The sequence below is a fragment of the Myodes glareolus genome, chromosome 2, assembly GCF_982192425.1.
Source record: "Myodes glareolus chromosome 2, mMyoGla1.1, whole genome shotgun sequence".
NCBI lineage: Eukaryota > Metazoa > Chordata > Mammalia > Rodentia > Cricetidae > Myodes > Myodes glareolus.
In genome coordinates, this window is record NC_142027.1 from 10,072,003 (window position 1) to 10,086,001 (window position 13,999).

General features: G+C 47.7%; 1 protein-coding gene across 1 annotated transcript in view; it reads left to right on the forward strand.

The window, feature by feature from the left end:
- Urb1 (URB1 ribosome biogenesis factor) overlaps positions 1-13,572 on the forward strand; it is a 59,516-nt gene extending 45,944 nt beyond the window's left edge. The window contains exons 31-39 of the mRNA XM_087899341.1: positions 3,417-3,577; positions 4,054-4,165; positions 5,309-5,415; positions 5,908-6,051; positions 7,511-7,620; positions 8,960-9,157; positions 10,080-10,321; positions 11,441-12,040; positions 12,853-13,572. Of these exons, the coding sequence (XP_087755467.1) occupies positions 3,417-3,577; positions 4,054-4,165; positions 5,309-5,415; positions 5,908-6,051; positions 7,511-7,620; positions 8,960-9,157; positions 10,080-10,321; positions 11,441-12,040; positions 12,853-13,118 (1,940 nt within the window). The 3' untranslated portion in view covers positions 13,119-13,572. The remainder of the gene's footprint in view (positions 1-3,416; positions 3,578-4,053; positions 4,166-5,308; positions 5,416-5,907; positions 6,052-7,510; positions 7,621-8,959; positions 9,158-10,079; positions 10,322-11,440; positions 12,041-12,852) is intronic.
- The last annotated feature ends 427 nt before the right edge of the window (positions 13,573-13,999 follow it).

The window sequence follows — 13,999 nt, forward strand, 5'->3', positions numbered from 1 at the left end:
TTTTCTACACCCAAGGGCATCCTTTTTCCATAAGTACAAAGCCAAGACCATAGAGTCACAGAGAAAGTCACAAAATAGGAAGTTAATCTTTCCTCATGGCCACGTGGAAAACTCATTTGTCTTAGAGTGTCGGTAGCTGCTAATGTTATGCCGGCCATCGGAGCTTTAGCTGTTCTCATTGAGTGTAGAGTAAATGTTTGGACTGTCCTCTCTCCCAGACACGCTCTGTTCATGAGTGCTTAGTTATCTCCTAACTACGTTTGTTTTCCAAAGCATGTTAATTTTATCTACAGTTCGGTGCTTAAACAAAAACTTCCTAGTTCATTTTCCACATCAGAATTCATCAGTTGTTAGAAATTGTGAATCTGAGTCTGTACGTTACTGGAACAGTTACCTGGTTGTTCCTTCCAGTCTGTGCTTTAACATCAAGTAGGTTCTCATAAGCAGCATGTACTTAGTAACGAGTTCTGGTTTTAATCTGATCATCTCTCTTTTAGTTGAAGTGTGTACGCTGTGCATACCTAATGAAATCATAGCTTTGGTGGAGTTTTATCTTTTCTAAGGGTGGGAGTGATTGCTTCAGGACTCATGTCATATGGTTGATCACAGTTTACCCTCCAGCCAGATCTCTTTGCTTCGTGCACTGTGTCAGGGGCTGACCATAGCGCAGACCGTTTCTCCTTTCCTAGTGTTTTAGTTAGGCTTCTGTTGCTGTGATAAAGCACTATGACCAAAAGCAAGTTGGGGAGGAAAGGGTTTGTTTGGCTTACACTTCCAGATTATAGTCCTTGATTGAAGGAAGTCAGGACAGGAACTCAAGCAGGCAATATCTGGAGGCAGGAGCTAATGAAGAGGCAGTAGAGGGTGATGCCTACTGACTTGATTCCCATGACTACTGAGCTCGCCTTCTCACAGACTCAGGGATAGCACCATCCACTATGGCTGGGCCCTGCTTCTTCAATTCCTAATTTAAGAAATGCTCTTCAGGCTTGTGTATGGCCCAGACTTATGGAGGCATTTTCTTAATTGAGGCTCCCTTCTTTCAAATGACTTTAGCTTGTGTCAGGTTGATAAAACTAGCCAGTGCACTTTTGTACCATTCTTAAACCTTTTCTTTGTTACCTGTAAACCTCACGATTGTTACTTGGGCTTCAGTTTTCATAGTTTTCTCTTGTGTCGTGTTTGTGCTGCTGGAGCTCCGCACCGTGCAGCCCCGCTGGGCTGGCTTGAGAGAAGCGTGGCCCTGTGTCTGCAGGTTTTTTTCCTCTGTATTTGGGCTCAGATAGATTTCTCTGTATTTGAGTTCAGATAGTTTCTCCTGCAGTCTTCTAAGGTACTGGTCTATTCTGATCTTGGTCCCAGCCAGTGCACTTCCTGTGGGTGAAGTTTTTCATCAGGACCATGGGTCAGCTCTGTCCTATCAACTGCTCCCAAATACACAGAGTCTTATTATTAATTATAAGTGCTTGGCCCATAGCTTAGACTTTTTTCAGCTAGCTCTTAAAACCTGAATTTGCCCATTTCTATTTATTTGTTTCCATGTGGCTCATGACTTGTTACCTCATTTTGTACACATCCTGCTTCCTCTGCATATGGCTGATGACTCCCTCATTGCTATCCTCCTGGATGTGTGGTTCCCCTCTGTATGCTGTGAATATGCTTTATTACCATTGGTTAATAAAGAAGCTGCTTTGGGCCTATGACAGCGCAGAATAGGGCAAGGCAGGAATTCCAAGCAGAGATGGAGGAAAAAAGAAGGTGGAGTCAGGGACACGCCATGTAGCTGCCACAGGAGACAGACGCCAGGAGACAGGTGCCAGATAGAACCTTACTGGTAGGCCACAAATTAATAGAAATGGGTTAATTTAAGATATAAGAATTAGCCAGGGGGGGGCTGGTGAGATGGCTCAGTGGTTATGAGCACTGACTGCTCCTCCAGAGGACCCGGGTTCAATTCCCAGCACCCACATGGCAGCTCACAACTATCTGTAGCTCCAGATTCAAGAGAATCTGACATCATTATACCAATGCGCATGAAATAAAGTTAAATAAATTTTTTTTAAAAAAAAGAATTAGCCAGGAATATGCCTAAGCTATTGACCAAGCGGTGTTGTAATTAATTCAGTTCCCATATGATTATTTTGGGTCCAGGTGGCTGGGAACGAACAAACAAGTCTCTGCCTACACTCCTTCCCAGCATCTTCTTAGTTTGACTCTCATACATAACTTCTTCCTGCCTAGCTATTGGTTAGTCCACTCTTTATTAAATCACTGAGAGTAATAAATACTCCCAGCGTATATAAAGGATTATTCAACAGCAACTTTCAAATTCAGTATCCCAACAATGGCCTCCAGAAACTTCTGGTTTCCTCCTTCTCTCCACCTTTGTCTTAGCGTGTACCGTCTTTGCTTCAGTTTTCAGTTATTGTATTGATAATCTATCCCAAGAGTGTTCATAGAAGACACTCGCTTCCGTCTGCCTCTGTTAGTTCCTGTGGGGCACTGGCCACTCAGTCTAAAAAGCATCTTTATGAAGAATTACCACCAGGTTACTCATTTTTCAACAAGGGAAACTGCTCTCTTCTGAAGTTTTTAAACGGAACTATTCCTGGGGAAAAGGAAGGCCTGAGTTCCCACTAAAGTGGAGCTGACAAAATCTGGCTTCTGTTGGTGAGGATCTGCCCTGAGCTATCTGGATTGGACCCCCTGTGTGTGATCCAGCTGTCTTGCACTTTCTCATAGCAGTTGGAGCTGCCTTAAACCTCACATAGAGCAAAGGGATGTCAGCCCCCAGGTGCTCCCTGATCCTGACCCTGTCAGTGCTGGGATCATCTCATGGCCTTGTGTGGTAGACAAGTCCTGTGCCACTGAGCTGTGCCCTGGCGCCCAGCCCCGGCAGACATTTTGACTGTTGATTTTGTTTGAGCTTGGTGAACCACACTACAGAGAATTTTGTTGTGTGTTTAAAGAATAAAGGAAGGAAGGTTGCCAGAGTGGAGGTAGGGAAATCCTTTGTATACGGAATGGACCCAGGTCCCACTGGTTTGCTCTGGCTGAGTTTCCCACTTTCTGCTCCTTCTGGTCTTCACATGGAACAGAGGCACAAGGACTGAACAAAGTAGGCTCCAGAAGCCAGGTCCTGCTGTGTCCCGTTCTGCTCACTCGCTGAGGTTCATAGTGGGTCTCAGTGTTGCCCTCACTCTGCTGGGACATTTGTGGTTGAATTGACCAGTGTCTTAGAAGCGGTGTAATCCACAGAAGAGAAGATACTGCTGTCTATTCTCAGCAGACACTGTTTTCAGTGTCCTGCCTGTACAGCTGGCATCGATAGGATGGAAAAGAAAGTGAATCCTGAGGTTGTACAAGAATCATGAAATATGGATCATGTGTTTAATGCTGTAATTTACTTTCTGTAGAGTTTGTGGTGGATTGTCGAAAATTTTTGGATTCAAATGCTCTGGGCCTCACTGTGGCTGCCCTCAGCAGCTATGACCCCAAGATGCGTGCTGCGGCCTACTCTGTGCTGGCAGCCTACTACTCACACCTAGAGGGAGCGCGCTTCCGGGAGCAGTCACAAGTAAGTAGGAATCGAGTGTCTGGGGATGCAGGTGAGGCTTTGGAGAAGGTGGCTGTCACCTGGGGCAGGGGGAGGAGTGCAGAGAAGGCATGAATGAGAGGCATAGCTCAGCCTTGGGAGGCTGTTTCTAACCCCAGGGTCCAGTGGGGAAGGGGTCCCCTGCACCCTGGTTTCTTGTGGATAGACAGATGGCTTGCCTTCTCTTGAATGTGTCTTTGGTCTAAACTCAGCGGTGAAGGCAACTGTTATCCACACTGTCTAGCCCAGAAACTCACACTCTTGGTGCCAGAGGGACAGGAGCAGATTGGTAGTGGTGTTCGGCTTCTCTCGGCCCCTGTGCAGGTCTGCTCCTAAGAGAAGAAGGCAGGAGCATCTCCAAGAGGAAGGCACACAGTGTCCTGCTGTGGCTTCCTGTTTGTCCCCTGCAGAGCTGTGACAAACACATTCTGAAAGTGCTCGTCTTTTCCCCTGTTCAGGTTCTGTACCTGTTGGATGTTGTCCGCAATGGAATTAAAGCTCCGAACCTGAGGCTTCCCTTTACCGTGGCTCTCTTCATTGCCAAGGCGGCACTACAGATCCTGAAACCAGGTGCCTTCTTAGATTCCAGGGGAGGAGAAACAGACAAAGCTGAGGTTCTGGGAGTCAATCCCACAGGTTTCTTCACTGTAAAGCGCCCCCTGCCTCTAGGACTCTGAGAGGGTCAGGAGTCGTGTCCTCCAAAGCACTTATAGAGTGCCCGGCACAGCACGCACCCACCTGAGCCAACAGCAGCTTGTCTGACACTGCTGCTCACTGACCTGTGTGTGGCAGAGCCATGGTTTATGGTTCCAGGTGCTCAGCTGGAAAGCACACGGGTCACTCTGTAGCTGTAACCAGGATGTTGAAACACAGCTCCGGAGAACTAGGCCGCCTCTGAAAGGATGTGCAAGTAACAGGCCTTGATTCACCAGAAGGCCTTGTTTGGGTTTAGCCAGAGAAAAATCAGTAGAAGGTTGGTACCATTGGGGGCCCCAGGGCTCTGTTAGTCCAGCAGGGTCATAATCTCAGCTGAGAAAACAGCCTCCAACCGACTCCCCCATCTTCCCACCCTCTGAGGCCCCCAGGAGAGGTAGCGTGTCTCAGGCCTCTCAGTTAGTGTGTAGTCAATTGTGTAATCAGATTGCTCTTAGAATTCAGGTATGATTTTTATCTGTGATATAATTCATGTGACATAGCTTTTCCTGCCTTGGAATCTTGTGGAGGGAACTAAATTGTTATAACTTGTCGGATTTAAAGGAGTCTGTTAGGAGAAAATACATCAGAGTTTAGATGTTCATCGTTGTAGCCTCCCATTGATGGTGCCTGGGGTATAGCTGTCCACATCAGTCCACATGCCAAGGAGGCCATGTGTTGATGACCAGGCCTCCCAGCTGGACTTTAGATTGCAGCAGAAAGAGTGTATACTCTCCCTGCCTTGTATTCTAGAGCCAGATGTCTGAGCCTCTCTCCTTGATTCAGCTCCTTTCTAGGAGAAGCTAGAAGCAGTGTGGGCCCTGTGCTCTTGTCTCTGTGGCCAAGTCCAGGGAGATCCCTAAATCATGTGGAGAAGGCTATGTACAGAAGAGGTCTTGGGTTTCCAATCTACTGTGGTTCTTAGGATGCAGAATCTCTGCTGGGTAGGGATTTATCCCCCAGTCCAGATACTGCCAGGCTGTAAGGAGGACGTTAGTGACTGTCTGCTTGTATTCTCAGAGGAGCACATGTACTGGAAGATCAGCAAGTTCCTGCTATCGCACGAGAACCTGAACATGGACAAACTGCCTGGCTTTTACCAGTTCTTCTACAGCTCTGACTTCCAGGTAGTGTGGCCAAGTCCTCAAGGTCCCCATAGACTTTGAACAAGATTACTCACTCAGCCCTACGTCTCCTCTGTCCCCCAGTAATGCAGCTTGCTACACAATACCATTGCACAAACAGTGCAGAGCAAGGTCGCAGAGAGGAACCGTTTGTGCTGCCCACAAAGCCAGACACACTCCTGTGTCCTGGCACTTCCCAGACCTGCTTATTAAAAGTCTTGAGTCTAGGAGCCTTTAGCATCCCTCTTGTGTCTTCTTGCTGAGTCCCTGGACTAAGTATTACATATCCTTCTGTAAAATTCCCACCCACTTAAACATGCTCAGTGTTTAACTTGACTTGGTCTTTGATTTCTGAGCTGATAATGGAATCAAAGGACAAGACTCTTAATGATGTAAGGCCAGAGCTGTTGGCCATCACCTGGAAACACGGTGTTTGCTTGTCCCATAGAAGAGCCATAACTTATCTAACAATGCTTTCTTGTTTGTTTGGCCTAGCAAAAAACAGAACAAGAATGGGTGCTGGGAATCCTACGGCAGGGGATTAGAGACAAACACTGTTATGAGCTGTGCTCTAGGAGAGGGGTGTTCCACATCATCCTGTCGTTCTTCAGCAGCCCCTTGTGTGACGAAGTGGCTAAGGTGAGCATGTTCCTCAGAGTCACAGCACACTGTGGTGGATAGGAAGAAAGACATTTGCCTCTTTATTTTATCAAGGGAAAGGAGCTAGTTACTGATCATAAGCCTGTGGAGTTGACCAGAAAGCCAAGATGCAAATTATCCCACCTGAGTGACAGGAACCCTCTAGCTCCCAGTTTTGCCTGTCATGTCTGGAGACATAAAACCTTTGTAGAAGAATCCTAGCCCTCAGAAGGCTGAGGCAGGAGGTTTAAGGCCAGTGTGGAATGCATAACATGAACCATGTTCCAAATAAATAAATGTTGGCTGTAGACAGTCACACTTTGTGTTCGGTTTTATTGGTTCATATCAGTTATATTTTTCTTCTGGAATTTACTCTCTTTGTTTTTGAAACAGGGTCTTACTTTGTTGCCCTCACTGACCTGAAGTCTGCTTTTCATGTTTCTGGCTTTGAACTTGTAACATTCCTCTTGCCTCTCATGTACTAGGGTTGCAGTCATGAACATTCTTGAAGTTGACTCTTAAAAAGTGTATACTGTATGTAGTCCCTAAAGTAGTAAGCACTGGACACACATTGTCTTTAGTTGTTTGAGGTCATAACTTCTTGTGTCCCTTCCCTGTCACCATACACTGATTGCGAGCTTCAGAGTAGCACCTCAGACAGGATCCCTGTCTTTTTTGGCTGTCTGGTGTCAGCACCATTAAGTAAATGACAGTTCACAGTTTTCACTAAAGCTTTAAAAGTCAAAGGCACTCTGAATTTTAATAAAGATTTAATTCTTAATTTGCTTTTGATTTGGGGGAAAGCATAGTAAATAAGAATAGAGAGTTGGGGTTGCCTCCTCTCACCCATTAGGAACCAGTGAGTATGCCCTGCCCCTGACTGTCCCTGGGACCAAGAGCTGATTTTATATTTTCTAAATACACAATTGCTGAAAGAAGTAAATGGGAAAAGCCTGGCAAACTTTTATTTCTTATGTGGGGAGTTAACAGTCAAGATTAAGAAATACATTGTAATAAATGGAATTTGAATATGGTACCTTTTTGTTTTTATAGTAAGAGAATTCTGAGGTGCTAAGAAACATTTAGGGATAAGCCCATGTTGATGTCTCCCTTGGGTAGATAGGACAAATGAGTTACCAGCAGCTCACAACTGGCCTGTAAATTCTGGAGTCTGTGCTGCATCCCATCTGGACCATCTTGTATCTGGGCTGTGTGGTTTTTATGGTGCTTGTCTGCTGTGGGTCAGTTCTCCCCAGGTATGCTGACTGCTGGGAGTCTGTTTCTGTCATTTGTGTGCTGATACACTTCTGGAGCTGGGCCTATGGCTAATAATGCTTGTAATCCCAGCCCTCAGAAGTCTGGGACCAGTGTGAGTCTCTATCTGAAAACTATTAAAAGTTAAACCAGTGAGAGGGGAAATCACTGTTGTTCCACTAAGGAGTGACTCTGAATTTTGCAGAATTGGATTCTGGAAATTCTGCAGAATGTTGCCCATATCACCAGATCTGCCTATGAAGTCATCCGTGACTATAGCCTTTTAACATGGATTTTACACATCCTTGAGAGCAGGTAAGTGCTTTTTGCCTGGGCTGTGTGTTCATGATGCCTCTAAAGGTTTAAGCATCAATAGATTGTGTGCAGTGGGGTCCCACCCATACTCCTGTGAGCTTGCAGTCCAGCTCCTGGTAATAGCCAAGGGCTTTTCTTCCATTAACGCCTGCTTTTTGGAATCTCTTGTATGCCTTGGATTGAAACACAGCTGCATCCACTTTGGCAGGACCCCGCTAGCCTTCCTGTTTTTATGTCACACTCAGCCACTGAGGCCAGCTGCATAGAGGGTTTGACACAGTATCCAACACCCAAGCCTCCCGCTTCTAGGCTTGTTGAAATGCCCAGTGAAGGTAGATGAGTCATCAAGCACTGGGTGGGGGGTTGGGCAGAAGATGCCTGTCATTCCTCATAGTCTCTGTCACGTGAGTCTGTGTGCAAGACTGGGGTCCCTGACACAGTAGCACTGTCAGGAGGACTCTGTCTGTGACAGGGCAGCTGTAATATGCCCAGGGGCCACTGGGTCTTTTTGTTCTTTTTCCTTTTTCAAGAGTAATTTTCAGCTCTTTGAGAAGCAGGCTCCCATGCACATGTGCAGGCTCTGCCCTGGGAACTCTGCATGTTTCACAGTCCTGTTTGTTACAGCACTAGGTGACTTCTTAAGGGTGCCTGCACCTCAACCCCGCCAGGTTGTGGCACTGTCACCTCATAACGCTGCTGTTGCAGAAGATGGTTGTTCATTGTTTTTAACCAAAGGTTAGAATCAGCGATCTTTTACTCTGAATATAAAAATATAGAAAAAGTATTTTTCTAGAGTTTCTTATGCAGAATGACCCATGCATGTGATCCCACCAGTCAGGAGACTGTGGCAGAGGATTTCAGGGGGTTTGAGGCCAGGCTGGGCCACAGTGCCAGACCCTGCCTCAAAAAGACAAATAGAGTAAGATCTTCCTGAAAGAAACAGCTGAAACTGTCTTCCAATGTCAACAACTTCAAGACTTTTCAGATTTTTTTAAGGCATAATTGGCTGTTAGCTAATAATAATAATAATAATAATATCCCATAATAACTTTGTTATATTCGAGTTGCTACCATAACCACACTGCTGTTTCTACTGTACTTCAGGGACTTGGTACAGTTTTCTGGTTAGAAGTGGCCTGGCCGCCTCATCCTGGCTGGACGCTGCATTTCTACGTCAGGCACCTTGTTTTTACTTAGAGGGTGGGCTTTGTGCTGAGGGATGGACAGGTCAGACTGTCGAAGGCAGGGCTGTCACCAGTGTTCTGGCCCACTCTGTGGTCCACATCTTACTTTCACACATTGGCCTCCCTGACTAGGCTGCTGCCATATTTGATTTCAGATTTGTGGAGACTCGGCTGCTCTCCAATGTGATTTCCTTGCTGCACACCCTGTGGGTGACCAACCTTGGCAACAAAGCACCGGAGCAGGGTGGGCAGCCACCATGCCAACCTGGCTCCCAGGAGTCCCAGAAGATGCTTGCCCTGCACATTGTCGACGAGTTCCTGTATGTCCTCATTGCGCTCACAACGCACCTGAGGTGAGCCCGGTGTGAGATGAATACCCCGCTGTGCAAATCAGGACAGTGGGGCTATTGCTGCTTATTCTTTCCTGCCACCCGTGGTCACCACATCCCTCTCACAACCCAGCTGTGGTCCCTGAGCCCCGGCTTGATGTGGTGTGGGCCAGAGTGCTGCGCCAGCATCAGGACATCCACTGTAGCTCTATCTTTATTTTCATTTCCGTCTCAGCATCCTGCGGGTCCACAGAAGAGCGTGCTTTCTGTGACCTTAGTCTTAGCCGTCTCCAGAGATGCACGTGTGCTCGGATCCGAGCTCCTCAGTCGTCGGCCCTAGGAGCTGAATCCGCCTCAGATTCTCTGTTGGAGAAAACATGTTCTTAGATTTCTCATGTTGGGAGCTGACGTGTGTCAGTGGGTAGAATGGGGCTCAGAATCGGAGACTTTTTTTTTTTTTTTTTAATAAGAACAGGGCAATTGGTTTCATGTTGTCCCAGATTAAATTAAGACTCTGCTGGACAACCATATCTTGTATTTTGGGGTTGTCTGGCACATTGCTGCCCGACAACTGATAACTGTTAGCATTCATCCTTGTGTAGCAGGTGACATTAAAAGACAGAAAGCTCTCTTCCTCCACTGAGCATCTTTCAGGCGTTGCCTGTGTGGTGATGCTGAAGAGAGCCTGCCTGAGCTGGAGAGGAGTCAGCATCCTTCAGAGCTGGGTCAGTCTCATGGCTTAGCTTTCTAAAGAGGTTTCTCTTCCTCCAGAAGAGAATTCAGATTCTAGATCTCTAGAGTGCCTCCCTCACTTTTCCTCTTCTGTGTCCTGAGCACACATTGGTTTGGCCTTAAAAAGAAGTGTAATTTGTCTGACCCTGACCTTCCTGGGCTAGTCAGGACAGGGTCGACTTTTGCTTAGTCTGTAATATTGACTTTCAAACAGGCCCACCTTGGCCTCTGCCCATCTGATCAACTTCTTTTGGACACTTGAGTCTGTGCTGAGTTATCGGGCCACCATCCTAAAGACCTTCAAGGATATGGGTCGATTCACTGTGAACAAGGTGACACTTTCCACCAAAGATGTCCTGGTCCTCTTACATAAGTGGAGCCTCATTGAAAGAGACATGAAGCTCCAAGGGGCCCTGAAAGCCGTCATTGAGCAGCACCAAGTCAAGGACCTAATGAGTAAGTTCTAGACCTCCTTACTGCCCTTTGCTGCCTGTCCACCAACATGCCCCTCCCTTAGCCACGGCTCCAGAGCAGAGGGGTTTGAATTCTTCCCCAATGCCTGGTGACCTTTTTGCCTTTAGATAGGCAGTACCCAAGTGTGTTAGCTCCATGTTACTGTGACAAAATGCCCAAGATGATAAAAAAGGATCGGGGATCAGACACACCCTTAAGGGTCCACTGGCAGTGATCTACTTCCAGTGTTTCCACATCTCCCTATAGCCTGGTAAGCTCTAAGTGCAGGAATGTACTAGTGCCTTTGCTCACAAGATCAGGGCCTTCCTGAACCGCTCTCTTCAGCACTGCTGCCTTGGAGCATTGGGGATGGAGAGGATCCAGATGTGGTGTGAGTACTGAGGAGCTTGCCTGGGAAGGAGGTGCCCGGGAGTGGCTGTTTCCCTTGTTCTCTGCTCTGAAGTCAAAAGAGCAGATTGGGGGGAAGTGCAGTCTATACGGTGCTTGTCACACACACACACACACACACACACACACACACACACACACGTAAGGACGCTCACAGAAGCTGAACACGGCAAAGCATGTTTATAATCCCTGTGCTGAGGAGGTGGAGACAGGTGGATATCTGAGGTTTGTTCTGCCAGCCCATCCAGCCAGATGAGTAAACCCAGGTCCAGTGAGCTACCTTGTCTCAAAATGCAAAGTTAAGAGTGCTTAGTGTTCTATCAAAGGGCCGGAGTGTGCACTCCAGTGCCCTCATCCCTCATCAGGCAGCACAGAAACACCCTTAACTCCAACTCCAAGGGATCCAACGCCCTATGTGTGCATGTGTGTACACACGTACACACACATTCTCACTCTGTACGGATATGGCAGCCCCACCCTCACTTTTTTTTTTTAAAAAATATATTTATTTATTTATTTAGTATACAATATTCTGTCTGTGTTATGTCTGCAGACCAGAAGAGGGCACCAGACCTGATTACAGATGGTTGTGAGCCACCGTGTGGTTGCTGGGAATTGAACTCAGGACCTTTGGAAGAGCAGGCAATGCTCTTAACCGCTGAGCCATCTCTCCAGCCCCCCCACCCTCACTTTTTTCCTCTCTGTCTTTAACAGAAATGCTCAAGGATAAGAACAAGCCTATGACAGCTGCCCATGCCAAAGGCCCACGAGGCCGAAGGAAGAGGCATGGAGAAGTGGAGGAGGCTGCTGAGCCTGAGCTGGAAGCATCTAGTTTGGCGGCATGCAAGGACCTCCTGAGGGCCACCCTGACTCACTGGGGGCCAGTTGTCCCCGTCCTGGGACCCACTCAGGAGTCTGTGGGCCAGGCTGCCCCCAGGAGTAAAACACTGGACTCTGCTCACGCTGCAGCTTCTTTGGTGGCCAACTGGGTGCTGCGGTCATTGGCTGAGTGCCCCCTCAGCAGGACAGAGGCCACAAGACTCCTTGACTGGCTCGAGAGCCACATTTTGCCACACCCAGTGGTGGTAGCGGACCTTCTCGGGGACAGTGCTGTGACGAGTGGCATCTTTAGGCTGTATAATCGCCACTGCAGTGTCCAGGGCCTGGCAGAGCCTGCGCAGGATGTAGCTTGCAAGTTTAACACTATCATGCTGCAGCTGTTGGCGGCCCAGGGCCGGATAGATAGCCCTTTCCACCCAGTGGTGGAGGCCCTGTGCCTTGATTGTCTGGATGAAAAGGATGAAGCCAAACGAGGTAATGTGGACTCTTTGGTCAGAGCTAGAGAAATACGTGGGGTGGGAGGGGGTGGGCTAGAAAGCTCTTCAGCTTGGTGCCCGATTTTTAGTCCTCCCCAAGACTGGGAGTTACAGAGTGGATGTAAAGGGAGAGCCGGTCTTCCTCCTTAGTGACAGTCATGTTTATGACAACAGGCACCCCCTAGAACCTGAGGGACACTCCATCCTACAGAGCAGAGGGTGTTTTGACCATAAGTAACCTAGGCAGAGGACTGGTGCATTGCATAGTGACCACACACATATACCCATGTGAGCACATGCCCACACATGCATCCAGAGACTTGGAACAAGAGTGAGTGGATGAGTGACCTGCTCTGGCTTTGGTGGCTGTGAGGTGGAGTGGCAGCTGTGTCCTCCATCTGGGAGAATGGATGCCTTCACAGGGAGGGAAAAGCCAGTAGGCTGGGCTGTGACCCCACCTGAGAGCAGAAGGGGCCTGTCAGGTCTCATCTAGCTGCAGCAGGAATAGAGTCTTTCTGCCTGTGAACCAAGTCAGTGATGGCCGTGACCATGAGGCCTCTGACCAGGATGGGACTTGGAGTAGCTTCTTTTTTAAGATCAATATACAGTCATCAGAAGAAAGTCAACCTAGATGATCAGGAAGGATAGCACAAGAGGAAATTCATTTTTATTCACATGCTCGCCTGTGTTTCCACAGGCTGTGGCGTAGTGTATCTGGCAGCTGTGCAAAACCCTGGTGCACTATGGGTGGGTGGTTTGCTTTACATCTGAGCAAGTGCACATCCTAATGACCTGTCCAACTCTCCCCAGCTCCCACAGTATTCCTGGTGTCTCTGTATGTTAAGGACATCTGGCTGGGGGCCCAGCAGCCAGACACCTTCCTCGCTCATGTCCGAATGGCCTGTGAGGCTGTGAAGCGCCGGCCACATGATGAGGCAGAGGCGGAGGCCATTGTTGCACTCTGCAGGAACATCGACTCCTCTGCCCAGACGCAGACGCCTGACTCACCCCTGCTGACCAGCGCCCCAGTCACTTCCAGGAAGTCTAGGCCAAGGTTTCCAGGAGGCGTGAACTGATACATTCAACTACTTCCAGAAAGCAGGTTACGTGGACTGAATTAGCTGACCAACAAGAGGCTCAGGTGACCTTATAGTCACAGTTGTAGTAGCTTGGCACTACCAGGCCATGAGCTCACAGAGTGTTCAGATGGCTGCCACCCACCCCGTCCCAGAGTCCCTGGCAGAGGACTTCTAGGTGGTGCTCGTAGGTACAGAATGGGTTCACAGTGTTGGAGCTGATGTGTGAAAGCCCGAGTCTTTGGACGCACATGGCAGATGTTTACAGTAGTCCCTGTGACCAAGTGAGTGAGCTCCTGTCTGTGTTTGCTGTTTTATTTAAATACGGTGCACTGTGCCCCTTAGGTAAAATGCCTTCACCTCTACTTTGGGAAGACGGTCTATTTTTTTAAGTTATATTTCAAAGAGGATTTTGAGTTTATAATGTTTTGATAATAAATAGCAATTTTTGTGAGTCGCTTTGTATTTTGCTTTCATTTTACAAACAGTTTTTAATTGAGAGGCCTGCAATTTAATGTCATAATTTAACTTTTATGGCTCACTGTTACTAGATGTTGTTTCTGGTAGAGGTCCATGTGAAATTTCATGAATTTTGCAGATGAAATATTCTGTATCCTGGTCCCTTGTGTTTGAGCTGCCGTTTGTGAGCTGGTGATTTAGTGTCTGGTGTGCTGTGTGTAGTACTGGTTTCGACTTCAGTGTTTGCACTTCTGTGTGTGTTGTCCTGTTCCACAGACAGGCTCATGTACAGACAGCCATTCACCTTCAATTGCAGGGACAGACAGGAAGCCCAGAACACTGAGGTGGAAAGGGCCTTTAGGTTGTGATTTATTGGTACTCTCGTGCTTAGGGTACCTCTGAGTGGCTGGAAAGACAGGATC